Source organism: Scyliorhinus canicula, chromosome 15 (genome assembly GCF_902713615.1).
Source record: "Scyliorhinus canicula chromosome 15, sScyCan1.1, whole genome shotgun sequence".
NCBI lineage: Eukaryota > Metazoa > Chordata > Chondrichthyes > Carcharhiniformes > Scyliorhinidae > Scyliorhinus > Scyliorhinus canicula.
The window spans coordinates 85,689,718-85,706,182 of record NC_052160.1 but is presented as its reverse complement, the minus strand read 5'-3'; the positions used below and the strand labels follow the sequence as shown (position 1 = coordinate 85,706,182).

The 16,465-nt window shown below is 50.6% G+C and overlaps 1 protein-coding gene across 1 annotated transcript in view; it reads right to left on the bottom strand.

The window, feature by feature from the left end:
- Window positions 1-2,312: 2,312 nt before the first annotated feature.
- The window catches only part of LOC119978546 (methyltransferase-like protein 27), a 33,015-nt gene continuing 18,862 nt past the window's right edge, over window positions 2,313-16,465 (bottom strand). The window contains exons 4-6 of the mRNA XM_038820271.1: window positions 3,230-3,368; window positions 3,002-3,094; window positions 2,313-2,646 (exon numbers count right to left, since the gene is read on the bottom strand). Coding sequence (XP_038676199.1) covers window positions 2,444-2,646; window positions 3,002-3,094; window positions 3,230-3,368 — 435 coding nt within the window. The 3' untranslated portion in view covers window positions 2,313-2,443. The remainder of the gene's footprint in view (window positions 2,647-3,001; window positions 3,095-3,229; window positions 3,369-16,465) is intronic.

The window sequence follows — 16,465 nt, the reverse complement described above, 5'->3', positions numbered from 1 at the left end:
CAGGGATACTTTTTCCCTTGTTTGATGGGCAATTTCAAGTAAAGGAGCAATTTTCGGGTTTGTAGGAGGAGAGCCATCTGATGTGCGACGACTCAGCACATCCCCGTCACTGGAAGTCTCCCCCAACTGTTATATTACCCGTGTTGCATGTACCTCTAATTTCCTGCTGTTTCCATATCCTATATTGCCAGTGTTTGCTGCACCTTGTGTTCCACCTAAATGATTCTACATCTTCATCATCCGATCGAAGCTCGGTAATGGACTGATCCCATCCTTCATTAACAGCGCTACCCCACCTACTTTTGTTTTGCCTATGATTTCTAAATGTTGAACAAGCTAAAATATTCAGTCCCCAGCCTTTGTCACCCTGCAGCCAAGTCTCCGTAACAGCAATTAGAGCAGCTTTGTTGATTTCCATAAGGGCCATCAATTCATTTTCCTCATTGTAAATGTTACATGCACTCAGATCGAGTGCTTTTACTTGTTTAAAAGTAAATTACTGCGGATGCTGGAATCTGAAACGAAAGAGTAAATGCTGGAAAATCTCAGCAGGTCTGGCAGCATCTGTAGGAAGAGAAAAGAGCTAACGTTTCGAGTCCGATGACTCTTTGACATTTTCTCTTTCGCTTTTACTTGTTTATTGTTATCAAAATCTCTCGCCTTATGAGCCGGCGTACTCTTAGGTTTGTGTATCCTATCCCGTGCTGCCGCACTCTGATTCTTTTTTCATTTGTTAAATTTAGAGTACCCAACTCATTTTTTTCTAATTAAGGGGCAATTTAGCGTGGCCAATCCACCTAGCCTGCACATCTTTCGGTTGTGGGGGTGAGACCCACGCAGATACGGGGAGAATGTGCAAACTTCACACGGACAGTGACCCGAGGCCGGGATTGAACCTGGGTCCTCGGCGCCGTGAGGCAGTAGTGCTTCCCAGGGCTTGGTCTGCACATTACGGTGTTCCACTATTGCCGCATGTCAGCCAACCTGTACTGCTTTTCTCTAAGAACAGCCCATGAGAATGTTAGTCATATCAGCCACCCCACACCCAACCAGTGAGAGAGCAGAGAGGCTGTTTGTGCTGCTGCATCACTTGGGTATTACCTGTGCCATGACCAAGTTTGTGTCGAGTAAGCAAGATTAGAGGGTGCAATGCTTGGCTCAGACGTTGGTATGGGAGAAATGGGTTTGGAGTATAGACAGCTTTAAATTGAATAGTCAGGATGAGGGAACGTCAGTTTATTTTAAACTTCTCAATGATGGGTGTTCCGATCCCCTTGGGGGCCAAGGACAGTGTTCTATATAATTCCCACTTTCACCTCATATGAACTCCCGTTGTTATTGGGGGCGAGGTTTCCCCTTAACAAGGGGAGGCCTCTCAGTATAAAAACCCTGACGTGGTTGCAGGTCAGGGAGGGTGGTCCTCTGGGGAGTGATGTGTTGGGTAAGCTGGGTCTATGTGGACTGCGTTTGATGCAGTGTAGAGAGAGACAGGCTTCCAACACTTGATGAGATGCAACATGATTTTATTTAACATCTAACTATATTACAGTGGGTCGACACTATGCTGACTTGACTGGAGACCTGAAACTAGCCTGACCAGGCTAACTGACTACCACATGGTGTTTGTACTAGCTGCTGCTCACGAGCTCTGACTGTCTCAGAGGCTGGATCCCAAGAGAGCGGGAAAACTGGTGCCCTCTGGCTTTATAGTCGTTGTGTCCTGTCTGGTGATTGGCTACTGTGTTCTGTGTGCTCACTGGTCATCCTGTGTGTCAATCACTGCCTGTCTGCATTCCATCATATACATGGATGTATATTATGACAGGGAGAAGAGTTGTAGCTTTGTGATTTTGCATATACTGTCAGAAACCTTTGTTCATTCCTATCCTACCATGCGTTCCTGCATCTCTTCCATTGGATTTTTCAAAGATCACTGTTTTTTATAGGCTTCATCCATCTTCCATTTCCAATCACAACCGTGTTACATACAGGGCCTTAAATTGACGAAAATTCTCCTATTTCCATGGACAATAAGCCGAATACCAGTTTCATGAGTGGATCCTGGATCCTTGCCTGGAGCAAAATGGTGACAGGTATTCCATCAGTGCAATATGTGAACATATAGACCGCCCACCACCTTAGACACTAATCCATCCATTCAGCACCTGAAAACGAGGCATTTTGAGGCTATGGATTTTTAGAACATTTGTAATAATTTTTCTCCCCATTTTTATGAATACATCAATTTCTCTGCCCAAACCGTGTAATATCAGCAACACATTCAATACAAATGAAGAACAAAGAGACAAGGAAAGGAAAGATCATTCTCTGGTTTATTTGCACCAGGTGACATTTCACTGATTTATTTTCATATTGAACTCATTTAATTGACAATTTTCAAATGTGAAGCTCCCAGATTATTCAGGGATTGGTGACAGCATCACTATTTCTTCTTGTAGACAGCCACTACCCCATCAGCGTACTCTTCTGACAACCCTGTCTCCAACATATCCTTCTGCCAATTCTCCACATATCGCTCCACAACCTTCTCCCACAGCCCCTTGTTCACCAACTCCTGGGTTGAAGCAAGCAGTTTCCTTCTGTGATCTGACTCCTCAGCTCTTAGCGTGAAACAGATAAAGCCGCCTGTCAGAGAGATGCACCAACAGGTCAAAGTGAAATAAACACTGGTAAGATAAACATTTCCTCAAGATGACAGTTAGACTGCAACTCGCTGGCACTAAAGCAGTCTCAGGATATTTCGACAGTGAGTACCTGTTTGAAAATCTGCCCCATGTTTTGAAGGAAATTAACAGTTTGATTGTGAAACTCACATCCTTCACCTCCTATTTCTGTTTCTGTTTGAAGAGTTACCATCCCAGGATGTTATCTGCCCCCTGTTGTTGTTACCCTGTGGCAGCCATCTTGTTTTGTCGGTACTTCCTGTGGGTGCTGCACTGATGGGCCGAGTGGTCTGACAGGAATGGACCTTTCAGCTCACCTGGTTTGGTGACTCTCAGCATTTCTGGAAGGATGTCCCAGGGAAGGTGTTGTTGAGCCAATCCACCAACAATAGTCACTAAATCATAGGAACCTTCAACAATTCAAACAGCAAAATAGAGGTTTGTTAGACTCTGCAGGGAAACTATTACCTCATATCACAAATTGAGAATAAACGGGCCCTGGGGACTACAGGTCTAAATTAGTTGAGGTAGATTCTGTTGGTTACCTGGTTCTATCGGCAGTGGATTATCTACCGTTACAATCCAACATGTCAAACTCTGATACAGGCCTTTGGATTCCGCTATCTTCAACATTCGCTCACTGCCATCGATTCCATGGAAGTTCTTAAATCCAAGTTTCTGCAACTAAAGAAAACAAACTTTTTGACATTAGATTTTATTCAACAAGCCTCTGATTGTCCATTATATTTGTCCCCGGTGGATTTTATCAAGCTCCACATGAAGGGTCAACTGTGTAGCAGTGCTGGAATCTACACAACTTCATGATATGATCAACAGGTCAGGACTTGAACACTTGAACCAATTGTAGCACTGTCGCTTCACAGATCCAGGGTCCCAGGAGCAATTCCCGGCTTGGGTCACTGTCTGTCTGGGTCACTGCATGGGTTTCCTCCGGGTGCTCCAGTTTCCTCCCACATTCCAAAGATGTGCAGGTTAGGTGGATTGGCCATGATAAATTGCCCTTTGTGTCCAAAAATCAAAGGTTAGGTGGGGCTACTGGGTTACGGGGATAGGGTGGAGTTGTGGGCCTACGTGGGGTGATCTTTCCAAAGGCCGGTGCAGACCGATGGGCCAGATGGCCTCCTGCACTGTAAATTCTATATGGTGAGAAAAATAAAAGGTGCAATCTAACCAAATGTGTTCCAAGTGTGGTAGCGAGGAGGAATCACCAGGTGTTTCCTGACGGCCGACTTGGCGAGGCTGTCACTGGTATCTAAAGCTAATTGGGGTAATTAATGATGCCCTACGGGCTTCACGCCACTAATGACTGTCCCCCTGACTGATTCACCGGGTCCCCGCATTGCAGCTACCTGCGAAAGAGGGGGAGCAGCACTTAAACCAATCCTGCAGAGCAAACCACAGGAATATCACCGAGACCAGCTCCACAATTTGGCGAATTCGACCTGGCCAGACTGATGGACGCAGTTGAGTCCAGGCGGGATACCCAGTTCCTCGAGGTGGTCAGAGGGACAGCCACAGTGCCTCCTGGGAGGCAGTGAAAACAGCTGTCAGCTCGGGGAGTGTCACCAGGAGGCCCGCCACCCAGGGCCACAAGAAATTCAATGACCTCTACCAGGCCGCACAGGTGAGTTGGCATCGTCCCTCTGGCATCGGTCCGCCACGGTGACTCTGCGATTGGCACCGTGTTACCCCCCTCTCGCTGGAGGGGCTGGTTTAGCACAGGGCTCAATAGCTGGCTTTTAAAGCAGACTCAAGCAGGCCAGCAGCGCGGGTTCAATTCCCAAACCAGCCTCCCCCAACAGGTGCCGGAGTGGCGACTAGGGGCTTTTCACTGTCACTTCATTACTTGTGACAATAAGCGATTTTCATTTCATTTTTCATTTCATACACCCCAGCATAATACCGTGATGTGCCTGCCACCCACGAACACAGCCTCCCATGTCCAGCATTGGACACCGACCAGTCGCTCACCATGCCACCGCCCCCGCCCCCGCCCCACTCCCTGATGCCTGAAGCTTGCGACTCACAATGCCCCCTCTGCGTCCCCGCACAAAACATTAGCACACAACAGACGGGAAAAGGCCCAGACGTGCACCGGAGTGCCGGACCTCAGGTCCTCACCCACTACGAGGAATGGACCCTGGAGGTCGCAGGGGAGCCGAGGACAGATCGGTCACTGATGTTGTGATTGGCCTGCGCCACAGAGGTGAGTATCCATCTGTTCCCACCCAGATGACCTGGCCTTCATGCCAATAGTATCATACTTCCCTCCCACTGACCACCTGTCAATTCAGCTGATGCAGTCGAAAGGGTCTGGCGGTGAGATTCAGAGAGGGATGTCAGTGATGCGGTCCATAGCCAATTGGCTGTGTCCCAATGGGTATAGGCACTCAGACTGACACTGCTGGGGTGGTAGCCGCAGTGGAAAGCCTGGATTCAGCGGGACCTGAAAGATTATCTATGCTTCTCTCCACAGAGGCTGATGGTCTTGCTGAGGGTTTCCAGAATTTTCTATTTTTATTTCACATTTCCAGCATCTGCAGTATTTGCTATTTTTTGATTCATTTATGGGATGTGGGCGTCGCTGGTTAGGCCAGCGTTTGTTGCCCTTCCCAGGTTGCCCTTCAGAGGGTGGTGGTGAATTGCCTTCTTGAACCGCTGCAGTCTCTGAGGTGTGGGTGCACCCACTGTGCTGTTAGGGAGGGAGTTCCAGGATGTTACCCCAGTGACAGGGAAGGAATGGCGATATATTTCTAAGTCAGGGTGGTGGGTGACCTCCAGGTGGTGGGGCTCCCAGGTATCTGTTGCTCTTGACCTTCAAGATGGTAGTGGCCGTGGCTTTGGAAGGTGCTGCCCGAGGATCCTTGGTGAATTACTGCAGTGCATCTTGTAGCTGATACACAGCTGCCACTGTTTGTCGGTGATGGAGGGTTTGAATGTTCGTGGAAGGGAGAGCAATGAAGCGGGCTGCTTTATCCTGGATGGTGTTGAGCTTCTTAAGTGTTGTTGGAGCTGCTCTCATCCAGACAAGTGGACAGTGTTCCATCACACTCTTGTGCCTTGTAGATGAGGGACAGGCTTTGGAGGGTCAGGAGGTGAGTTACTCGCCGTAGGATTCCAAGTCTCTGACCTGCTCTGGTAGCCACAGTATTAATATGACTAGTCCAGTTCAATTTCTGGTCAATGGTAACCCCCAGGATATTGATTGAGGGGGATTCAGCAATGGTAATGCCATTGAGTGTCATGGGCAATGGTTAGATCCTCTCTTGTAGGAAGCAAGGTGTGTATCGGACGGATATGGGCCAAATGCAGGTAAGTGGGACTAGTTTAGTGATACAAAACTGGGTGGCATGGACAAGCTGGGCCGAAGGGCCTAATTCCATGCTGTAAACATCTATGACTCTATGTGCACTCCAAAGGACACTACAACACTGCAAGGTGTTAATTGCATAATTTAAGAACAAGGTTAAACATTTGAGGTATTTATTATTTGAAAGCATATAAAGAGACACTTCCAAAGTGATCATGAACAGGTCCAGGCAACAGAGGGTTGATGGAATGATTGGACATAACTATCTGCCCCTCTTCTGTGGTTACAGCCATACCCAAGACACAGAGCAGTGTTTCAGGTCTTCCATGACAGGGGCTGAACGGGATTTTTAATTTAAGTGTGATGAGTTTCATTTAAAGCTTTGTCCGTGTGTTATGAAGTTCATTTTCTCTACGTCCTCATGCGCTAAATTAGCAGACTATGGAGATTGTAACATTTAAGGTACACGAGTTCCAATGCTTGTTGCATTTGTACATAATAGGTAACCAGATCAGTTCAAGGGTCAGTGAACAGCAGTTCTTGGGGAATTAGTTTTTAGTCAATCATTTTTAATAAGAGTCAAGATATGTCCCAGGCAGGACAAGGGAGGGGAACAGTGAGAGGTCCCAAATGGAAGACAACCAGAGACAGAAACAGGTTTTAGTTACGTTAGGAGAAAGAGGTTTTTTTAAAATAAATTTTATTGAAAAATTTTGTATTTATATAACAACAACGAACAGCAATAAAATACCAATAACAATAACAATAACAGTCATAAACATTCGCCCAACCTCAATGAACAACAAAACATATTAACAACAACTAAATTAACACAATATTAAGTTAAATAACTATAGAAAAAAAATAGAAAAAATAAAGAACACTCCCGAAAGCACTCTGTCCATCGCCCCCCGCGAGGGCAGCAAAGGAAATTCCTCCACCTGTCGCCTAGCAAACGCCTTTACTTGCAAGTATCTGAACATGTTCCCTTGGGGGAGCCCAAATTTATCTTCCAATTCCCCCAGGCCCGCAAACCTCCCGTCAATAAACAGGTCCCTCAATTTACTGATGCCCACCCTATACCACCCCCTAAATCCCCCATCAGTGTTCCCCGGGATGAACCGATGATTTCCACCTAATGGAGCCTCCATCGAGCCCCCTGTTCCCCCCCCCTATGCCGTCTCCACTGTCCCCAGATTCTTAGGGTTGCTGCCACCACCGGGCTCGTGATATACCTCTTAGGAGAGAGCGGCAACGGCGCCGGTACCAAGGCACCCAGGCTCGTACCTCTACAAGACGCCATCTCCATTCTTTTCCACGCCACCCCCCTCCCCCACTCCCATCACCCATTTACGCACCATTGACACATTGGCCGCCCAATAGTACCCAAAAATGTTGGGCGCCGCCAGCCCGCCTCTATCCCTCCCTCGCTCCAAGAAAACCCTCTTCACTCTCGGAGTCCCATGCGCCCACACAAAGCTCAAAATACTGCTAGTCACCCTCCTAAAGAAGGCCCTGGGGACGAAGATGGGCAGGCACTGAAAGAGGAACAAGAACCTCGGAAGCACCGTCATTTTGACGGACTGCACCCTCCCCGCCAACGACAATGGCAACATGTCCCACCTTTTGAACTCCTCCTCCATCTGATCCACAAGCCTGGAGAAAGAGTTGAGGAACAGGCTCCAATTTTAAAAAGGGCTCAGGGGAGAAGGCTTTAAATGAAGTGGCTCGATTGAGCAAAGAGGGCCCAGGAGCAGCTCTGAAGATGGAAGAAGGCTGCTGGTGATGCCGTGCTGCAAGCTGTTGGGGGAAAAAATACCGCTTTGTAGCAGTGGTCTTCTGTTTTATTGGCTGAGGATCTGAAATTGTGCTTGGAAGTTGGTGCTTGAATTCACTCGGAATTCCTGGGAATCAGAATCTCGGAAGGCGGGATTGAAACCCTGTTAACCCTGTTAACTGTCGATTAAGTAATTTGAGTTGACACAATGTTTGGGAGTGAGGACTCTGATGTCCAGCACCCTTCCTACCGTTTGGGCTGGCCCTTTCCCATCTGTTATGGACCAACATCTCCTGCGGGCACAGAGAGAGGACATTGTGAGCCGCATACTTCATGCATGTCCCAGTCACGGCATGTCCCTGACGCAGGTGGACTTTGCCAAGGCATTGCAGAGCATGGCTCAGTCTCTGAGGACCATGTCCCAGTCTCAGGGGGCACAATCAAGGTGCTCCAGAGCATGCCCGTCATTGAGGACCATGTCCCAGTCTCAGGGGGCACAATCAAGGTGCCCCAGAGCATGCCCGTCATTGAGGACCATGTCCCAGTCTCAGGGGGCACAATCAAGGTGCTACAGATCACGCCGCAGTCATTGAGGACCATGTCCCAGTTTTGGGGGCACAATCAAGGTGCTACAGATCATGCCGCAGTCGCTGAGGACCATGTCCCAGTCTCAGGGGGCACAATCAAGATGCTCCAGATCACGCCGTAGTCATTGAGGACCATGTCCCAGTCTCAGCTGGGCATTGCCAAGGCACTGCAGAGCGTTACTCGATCACAAAGGGATTGGATTGGTTTGGATTTGTTTATTGTCACATGTATCAAGGTACTGTGAAATGTATTTTTCTGCGAGCAGCTCAACAGATCATTAAGTACGTGGGAAGAAAAGGGAATAAAAGAAAATACATAATAGGGCAACACAAGGTATACAATGTAACTGCATAAGCACTGGTATTGAATTAAGCACACAGGGTGTAGTTTGAATGAGGTCAGTCCATAAGAGGGTCGTTTAGAAGTCTGGTAACAGCGGGGGGAAGAAGCTGTTTTTGAGTCTGTTCGTGCGTGTTCTCAGACTTCTGTATCTCCTGCCCGATGGAAGAAGTTGGAAGAGTGAGTAAGCCGGGTGGGAGAGGTCTTTGATTATGCTGCCTGCTTTCCCCAGGCAGTGGGAGGTGTAGATGGAGTCAATGGATGGGAGGCAGCTTTGTGTGATGGACTGGGCGGTATTCACGACTCTCTGAAGTTTGTTGCGGTCTTGGGCCGAGCAGTTGCCATACCAGGCTGTGATGCAGCCCGATAGGATGCTTTCTATGGTGCATCTGTAAAAGCTGAGGGCATCGACACCATGGTATAGACAATGGGGAGCCACCAAGGCTGGCAGATCCAGAATGTGCAAGCCACTGGAGCTCACTCCAGCGACCCCTCTGTCCCAAGGTGACCCCAGGGCCCTATGGGTAGTGACCAGGAAGAGGGAGCACTGGATACCAACCTGGAGCCTCTTTCCAGGAAGACAAGCAGTCACCAGCTTTCCTGAGTCCTCTCCTCCTGGCAATGGCACATCTCAGGGTCAGCGGCAGGTCAGGGTGGCAAGGTGAGGTGTATGCAAGTTGTCCAGTGGCTTCTGGCCCCAGGCCCTCCAGAGGCTGCCCGCCAAAGGCCACAGGGTGTGGTAAGCAGCAGACTGCCTTCACCTCTGATATGCATCTTGGGGACACAACTAGACACAAGTTGAACGTTCAGGGAGTGGAACCTCTTCCTGTTAGTGAAGAGCCCTCCCGGCCCGCCTGGTGTGCCCCGGAGTGGTTTGTGCTGCGCCTGCCGGCAGGGAAGGGGCTTGGTGCCACACCAACCGGTGCCGAAAGGCCTCCGCCGGTCGGCCGGCGCCGGTTGGCGCATGCGCGGGAGTGCCAGCGTGTGCTGGCGTCATCCCAACGCATGTGCAGAGGGCTTCATCTCCGCACCGGCCATGGTGGACCATTACAGCTGCTGGTGCAGAAGAATAGAGTGCCCCCACGGCACAGGCCCGCCCGCGGATCGGTGGGCCCCGATCGAGGGCCAGGCCATCGTGGGGGAACCTCTCGGGGCTAGATACCCCCGCGCACCCCCGAGGACCCTGCAGGCCGTCCACGCAGCCAGGTCCCGCCGGCAAATACCTGGTGTAACATACGCCAGCGGAACCAGCCGAAAGCGGGCGGCCACTCGGACCATCACGGGCCGGAGAATCGCCGGGGGGGGGGAGGGGGGCGCTGCCAGCGGCTGCCGACTGGTGCGGCGCGATTCCCGCCCCCGCCAAAGGAGAATTCGGCAGCTGGCGGGGGCGGGATTCACGTCTTTATTGTCACAAGTAGTCTTACATTAACTCTGCAATGACGTTACTGTGAAAAGCCCCTAGTCGCCACTTTCCGGCACCTGTTCAGGCACACAGGGAGAATTCAGAATGTCTAAATTACCTAACAAGCTAGTCTTTCGGGACTTACTGGAGAAAACTGGAGCACCTGGAGGAAACCCACGCAGACACAGGGAGAACGTGCAGACTCCGCACAGACAGTGACCCAAGCCGGGAATCGAACTTGGGACCCTGGAGCTGTGAAGCAACAGTGCTAACCACTGTGCTACCGTGCTGCCCGTACTAAGGAATGAAGCAGCTCAATGATTAAGTTCACCTATTTTAACTCGGCCAACCTTCAGAGAGATGGAAGAAACAGACAATGGAATAGAGTAAGGAAACTAAAAGTCATTATAAATCACTAGTTAGGCCTCAGTTGGAATAATTTGTCATTCTCTGCGCACCACCCTTTAGGTCGGATACGCTTGGAAAGGTTGCAGAAGAGATTTATAAACATCTAACCTCAGATGAGAGACTTTGGTTATGGCGACTGGAGAAACTGGGATTGTCCTGATATTTGAAGTTATCTGGGATTTTGATTGAATGACAAAGAGAAATGTTTCCACTGGCTGAAAGGTCAGGAACCAGAGGACACAGATTTCAGGTAATAGGTTAAAACAAAGTTGAGGGGAGTTTTCCATGTACTATTTTGTAGCAATCTGGAATGTTTGAAAGAATGGTGGAAATAGCTTCAAGAGTAACTTTGAAAATGGAATTGGATGGAGAATTGAATTGAAAATTTGGAAGGTCATGGGGAGATAGTAAGGATAAAAGCAAAATACTGCCGATGCTGGAAATATACAAAGTCTCGGCATATTTGACAGGGTCTGTGGAAAGAGAAAGAGATAACGGTTCAATTCAATTCTTCTGAAGAACAGTCATATTTGACTGGAAACATTGGGGTGAATTTTATGTGTCCCTGGTGGCCATGTTTCCCATGGTGGTGGGGGCAGGGAGGAGGGGAAACACGTGAAATAGGCTGTGCGCCCATCTCACCACCTTGCTACCCACCCCTCAGCTTTCCTCCATGATATGTGGGGGGTGGCCATTGCCGAAATCGGCAACCAACCCGCCATATTTAAATGATAATTGAGGGTCAGTTGGGCTTTCTATAAAGCCTATTGACCCTGACAATATGCTGTCCACGCCTTAAAACATTGTGACGTGGACAGCCGAGAGGGAGCGGGAAGTCTTATCTTTTTAAATCAGATGCCTCAGGGTGGGAAGGAAGAGGAACCCTCTTTTTGGAGGGTTGGCGATCTCTTCACCCCCCCCCCCCCCCCCCACCACCCCCTTCCTCCTGACCTCTTCCCCCACCCCTCTTCTTATTCTACCAATTCTGGTTGGCCAGTAGCTCCAAAGTGTGGAATTTCCTTCCCAATGAGGGGTGTATCCCACTCGTTTCTCCTTGGTGCACCCACAGTGCTTTCTCACTGTGGGGGAGGTCTGTGTGGAGTGGGTTAGCCTACGTGGGTTTCCTCCGGGAAGTCCCGAAAGATGCGCTTGTTAGAGAAATTGGACATTCTGAATTTTCCTTCAGTGTACCCGAACAGGCACTGGAGTGTGGCAACTTGGGGCTTTTCACAGTAACTTCATTGCAGTGTTAATAAAGATTCTAAGATTAATATATCTCTACAAATAACTTGGAAAGCTCTTTCATTGTGCTGGGACAGAAAGACATGAGTGGCTGAATGGCCTTGTCTTGTGCTGGAGTGATTCACCACCTGGAAACCTGTTCAAGTCAGAAGAGAGTTCTGTTGCTCCTCCTCGGGGTAATTACTATCAGCAGATCAGAACAGGACGATGTCAATCAACACATGGGAATGACTGACATCATCAAGAAGGTCTCCATGGAAAATCCAAATTTATAACATGTCTTAACAACACTCATGACAGCTACGTCAGAGCTGATTTACTGCTTCCAGCATGTATCTGTGAGGTTAACCATAACTAAAATATTTAATTTCTCTGATCCATCCATCCTCATTATTAGATTCTTATTTTAGCGTAGTGGGACCAAGCCCGTGATTACGCAGTGTGGTGCGACAATTTGAGACTTCCACTGAGGGTTGTCACTTGACTCATTTTTCTGAGGGCGTGAGTATGGTAGCAAGTAGGAACTGTCGGGAGCTCCGCAACCCTCAGCCCAGCGAGGCCATCACCGCGATAAAATGTTAATTGATCCACTTAACGAGGCTCCACGGGATTCATGCCACAAATCCTGGTTCACTGGCTGATTAGCCAGGGACCACGCACGCCAGCCTCCTGCCACAAGTGACAGCAACAGTTAAGCAGCTCCTGCACAGCCAACCCACTCTGCTCGCAGCCATGTCACCATGGAGACCAGCCCCCATGCTTTGGTGATACTGACCCGGGACGTGTTGAACAAGGTGGAGGCCAGGCGCGGTGCATTGATTCCCCAGGAGTACAGGAAGTTCACCCACAAGGCAGCCACTGCCGCCAGGGAGGAAATGGCAGCGGCCGACAGCTCGGGGAACGTGACCAGGAGGAACGGCACCCAGTGCCGCAAGAAGGTCAACGATATCCACCGGACCGTTCGGGTGAGTTTGCACCAGACACCCATGTGGTAATCACCACTGTTGTATTATATTGTAAATATGGGTGTTACGGTAAGGCCCCTGTACTACAGGTATGGGGGTAGATCCCTGCCTGCTGGCTCCACCCAGTAGGCGGAGTATAAATGTGTGAGCTCTCCGAACAGCAGCCATTTCGGCAGCTGCTGTAGGAGGCCACACATCTCTGTGTAATAAAGCCTCGATTACATTCTGCTCTCGTCTCATCGTAATTGATAGTGCATCAATTTATTACACAGAGAATTTTCAGAGATGGAACTCCGCATCAAGCCAGATCGCCTGCAGCTGCATCCTCAAGCAGACAACGCCAAAAAGGAGATCCGAACATTGGCTAACTTGCTTTGAAGCATACATCAGGTCTGCGACAGACTCAATCTCAGAAGCACAGAAGCTCCAGATTCTGTACACGCGGCTGAGCTCCAACATTTTTCCCCTCGTCCAGGACGCGCCTACCTACACAGAGGCCATGCGCTACTGAAGGAGAATTACGCTCAGCAGACCAACAAGATCTATGCCAGGCACTTCCTGTCCACGGGGCACCAACTTCCCGGTGAGTCTGTGGAAGATTTCCAGCATGCCCTGCTCGCCCTGGTGAGAGACTGTGACTGCCAGGCCGTTTTGGCCACTGAACATTCGAACCTGCTAATGAGAGACGCGTTCGTTATGGACATAGGGTCTGACTACATCCGCCAGCGCCTCTTAGAAGAGGCCACGCTTGACATCGCGGTGACCAAGAAACTAGCGCTCTCGCTCACGGTCACCTCACGCAACGTACAGGCTTATGCCCCCGACCGCACGGCCCACCCCCCTATGCATCACGGACGTCACCAGCGGCCACACCATCATGGACCCCATCAGCGACAGCCCTCAGCCAACCCCACGCCTACGCAACGTGGCAGCCAACCAACCCCGGGGGACCCAAGTGCTACTTCTGCGGACAGACAAAACACCCCCGGCAGCGCTGCCCGGTGCAGAGGCCTCTGCAAGGCCTGGGGCAAGAAGGGACATTTCGCTGCAGTGTGCCAGGCCCGCTCAATCGCCGCTATTGTCCCGGCACCCCCCACGTGAAGCCAGTGGGCGCCGCCATCTTCCTCCCCTCAGACCACATGCGGCCCGTGGGCACCGCCATCTTGCTTGCCTCAGAACCAATGGGCGCCGCTATCTTGCCTGCCCCAGCACACGTGCGGCCCAAGGGCGCCACCAGCTTGCCTGCCCCAGTACACATGCAGCCCGTGGGCGCTGCCATTTTACCCGCCTCAGGGACCCTGCCCGTCAGGCATCTCATCGGGTCGCTCATCACCTGCAACCACCGACGACCAGCCGCGTCTCATCTCGGTCGCGATCGACCAGTCTCGGCCTCACAACCTCACTAACCAGAGAATCTCCCTGGCCTCCGGATCCCACTCCGTGGAGATCCGGGGATACTGCATCGCCACCCTCAACGTCCAGGGCATGGAGTTCAGTGGCTTCTGCCTCTACGTCCTCCCCAACCTCTGCGCTGCCTTGCCACTAGGCCTGGTCTTCCAGTGCAACCTCCAGAGCCTAACCCTGAAATTTGGCGGGCCCCTACCGCCCCTTACCGTGTGCAGCCTCGCGACCCTTAAGGTTGACCCGCCTTCCCTTTTTGCAAACCTAACCCCGGATTGCAAACCCGTCGCCACCAGGAGCAGACGGTACAGCGCCCAGGACAGGACCTTCATCAGGTGTGAAGTCCAGTGGCTGCTTCAGGAAGGCATCATCAAGGCCAGCATCAGCCCCTGGAGTGTTCAAGTGGTATTGGTCAAAACTGGGGAGCAAAACAGGATGGTCGTTGACTACAGCCAGACCATCAATCGGTACACGAAGCTCGACTTGTAGCCCCTCCCACGCATATCTGATATGGTCAATCAGATTGCACAGTACCGGGTCTTCTCGACCTGAAATCTGCCTACCACCAACTCCACATCCGTAAGGCGGACCGCCCAATACACTGCGTTCAAAGCAGACGGCCGCCTTTACCACTTTCTCAGGATTCCCTTCGGCGTCACCAACGGGGTCTCAGTCTTCCAACAGGAGATGGACCGAATGGTTGACCGGTACGGACTGCGGGCCACTTTCCCATACCTGGACAATTTCACCATCTGCGGCCATGATCAGCAGGACCATGACACCAACCTTTCCACATTTCTCCACACCACCACTCTCCTCAACCTCACGTATAACAAGGAGAAGTGCGTGTTCAGCACAAACCGCTTAGCCATCCTCAGCTATGTGGTCCAGAACGGAGTTCTGGGGCCCGACCCCGATCGCATTTGCCCCCTCATGGAACTCCCCCTCCCCCACTGCCCCAAGGTCCTCAAACAATGCCTGGGGTTCTTTTTGTATTACGCCCAGTGGGTCCCAAACTATGTGGACAAGGCCCGCCCACTCATTCAATCCACCGTTTTTCCCCTGATGGCTGAGGGTCACCAAGCCTTCAACCATATCAAGGCCGACATCTCCAAGGCAGCGATGCACACTGCCGACGAGACGCTGCCTTTCCAAGTCGAGAGCGATGCATCAGACATCGCTCTGGCCGCCACCCTCAACCAGGCAGGCAGGCCTGTGGCATTCTTTTCCCGCACCCGCCATGCCTCTGAAATTCGGCATTCCTTCGTCGAAAAGGAGGCCCAAGCCATCGTTGAAGCTGTGCGGCATTGCAGGCATTTCCTGGCCGGCAGGAGAGTCACTCTTCTCACTGACCAACGGTTGGTTGCCTTCATGTTTAACAACACACAGCGGGACAAGATCAAAAACAATAAAATCTTGAGGTGGAGGATCGAGCTGTCCACCTACAACTATGAGATTTTGTATCGCCCCGGTAAGCTCAATGAGCCCCCCTGATGCCCTATCCCGAGGTACATGTGCCAGCGCACAAGTGGACCGCCTCCGGACTCTGTACGACAATCTCTGTCACCCAGGGGTCACCCTTTTTTACCATTTCATCAAGGCTCTGGACCGCCTGAATTTGTAATATCATCTATAACTTTAAACACAACTTTCTGTATATAGTTCACCATCACCCCCGCTGGACTTATTTTTTAACAGGGGTTGAATGTGGTAGTCACCACTGATGTATATACTATATATACATATATATATATATGTGTGTGTTTTACGGTAAGGCCCCTGTACTACAGGTACGGGGGTAGATACCTGCCTGCTGGCATCGCACAGTAGGTGGAGTATAAATATGTGTGCTCCCCGTACAGCTGCCATTTTGTCAGCTGCTGTAGGAGGCCACACATCTCAGTGTAATAAAGCCTTGATTACATTCTACTCTTGTCTTTGCGTAATTGATAGTACATCAGGGAGTAGTCCCTTCCTCGGCATACACACTTGTCCTGTTCTTCAACACACGGGTAGTGGAATCACAGCATTTCCCCCACCCTACCTGGGGACCCACTGAACCATTCAAAATGCTCAGGTAGCGGAGTAACAGCATTTCCCCCGCCCTACCCGGGACCCCACACATTCATCGCCCGCCGCGGATCATACGCACCTCTTTCACCACTAACCCCTTCTCCCCTGCGATCCCCACTCTCTGGAATGGCTACTTACAATACCAAACACTTGGGCAGGTCTCAGAGTAGAAGTGTTGCCCCACACCCCACCGTTTGGTTGTGGGACGAATAATGTATTCAGTGATTCAGGTCACAACTCATCCTCTTCTTCACT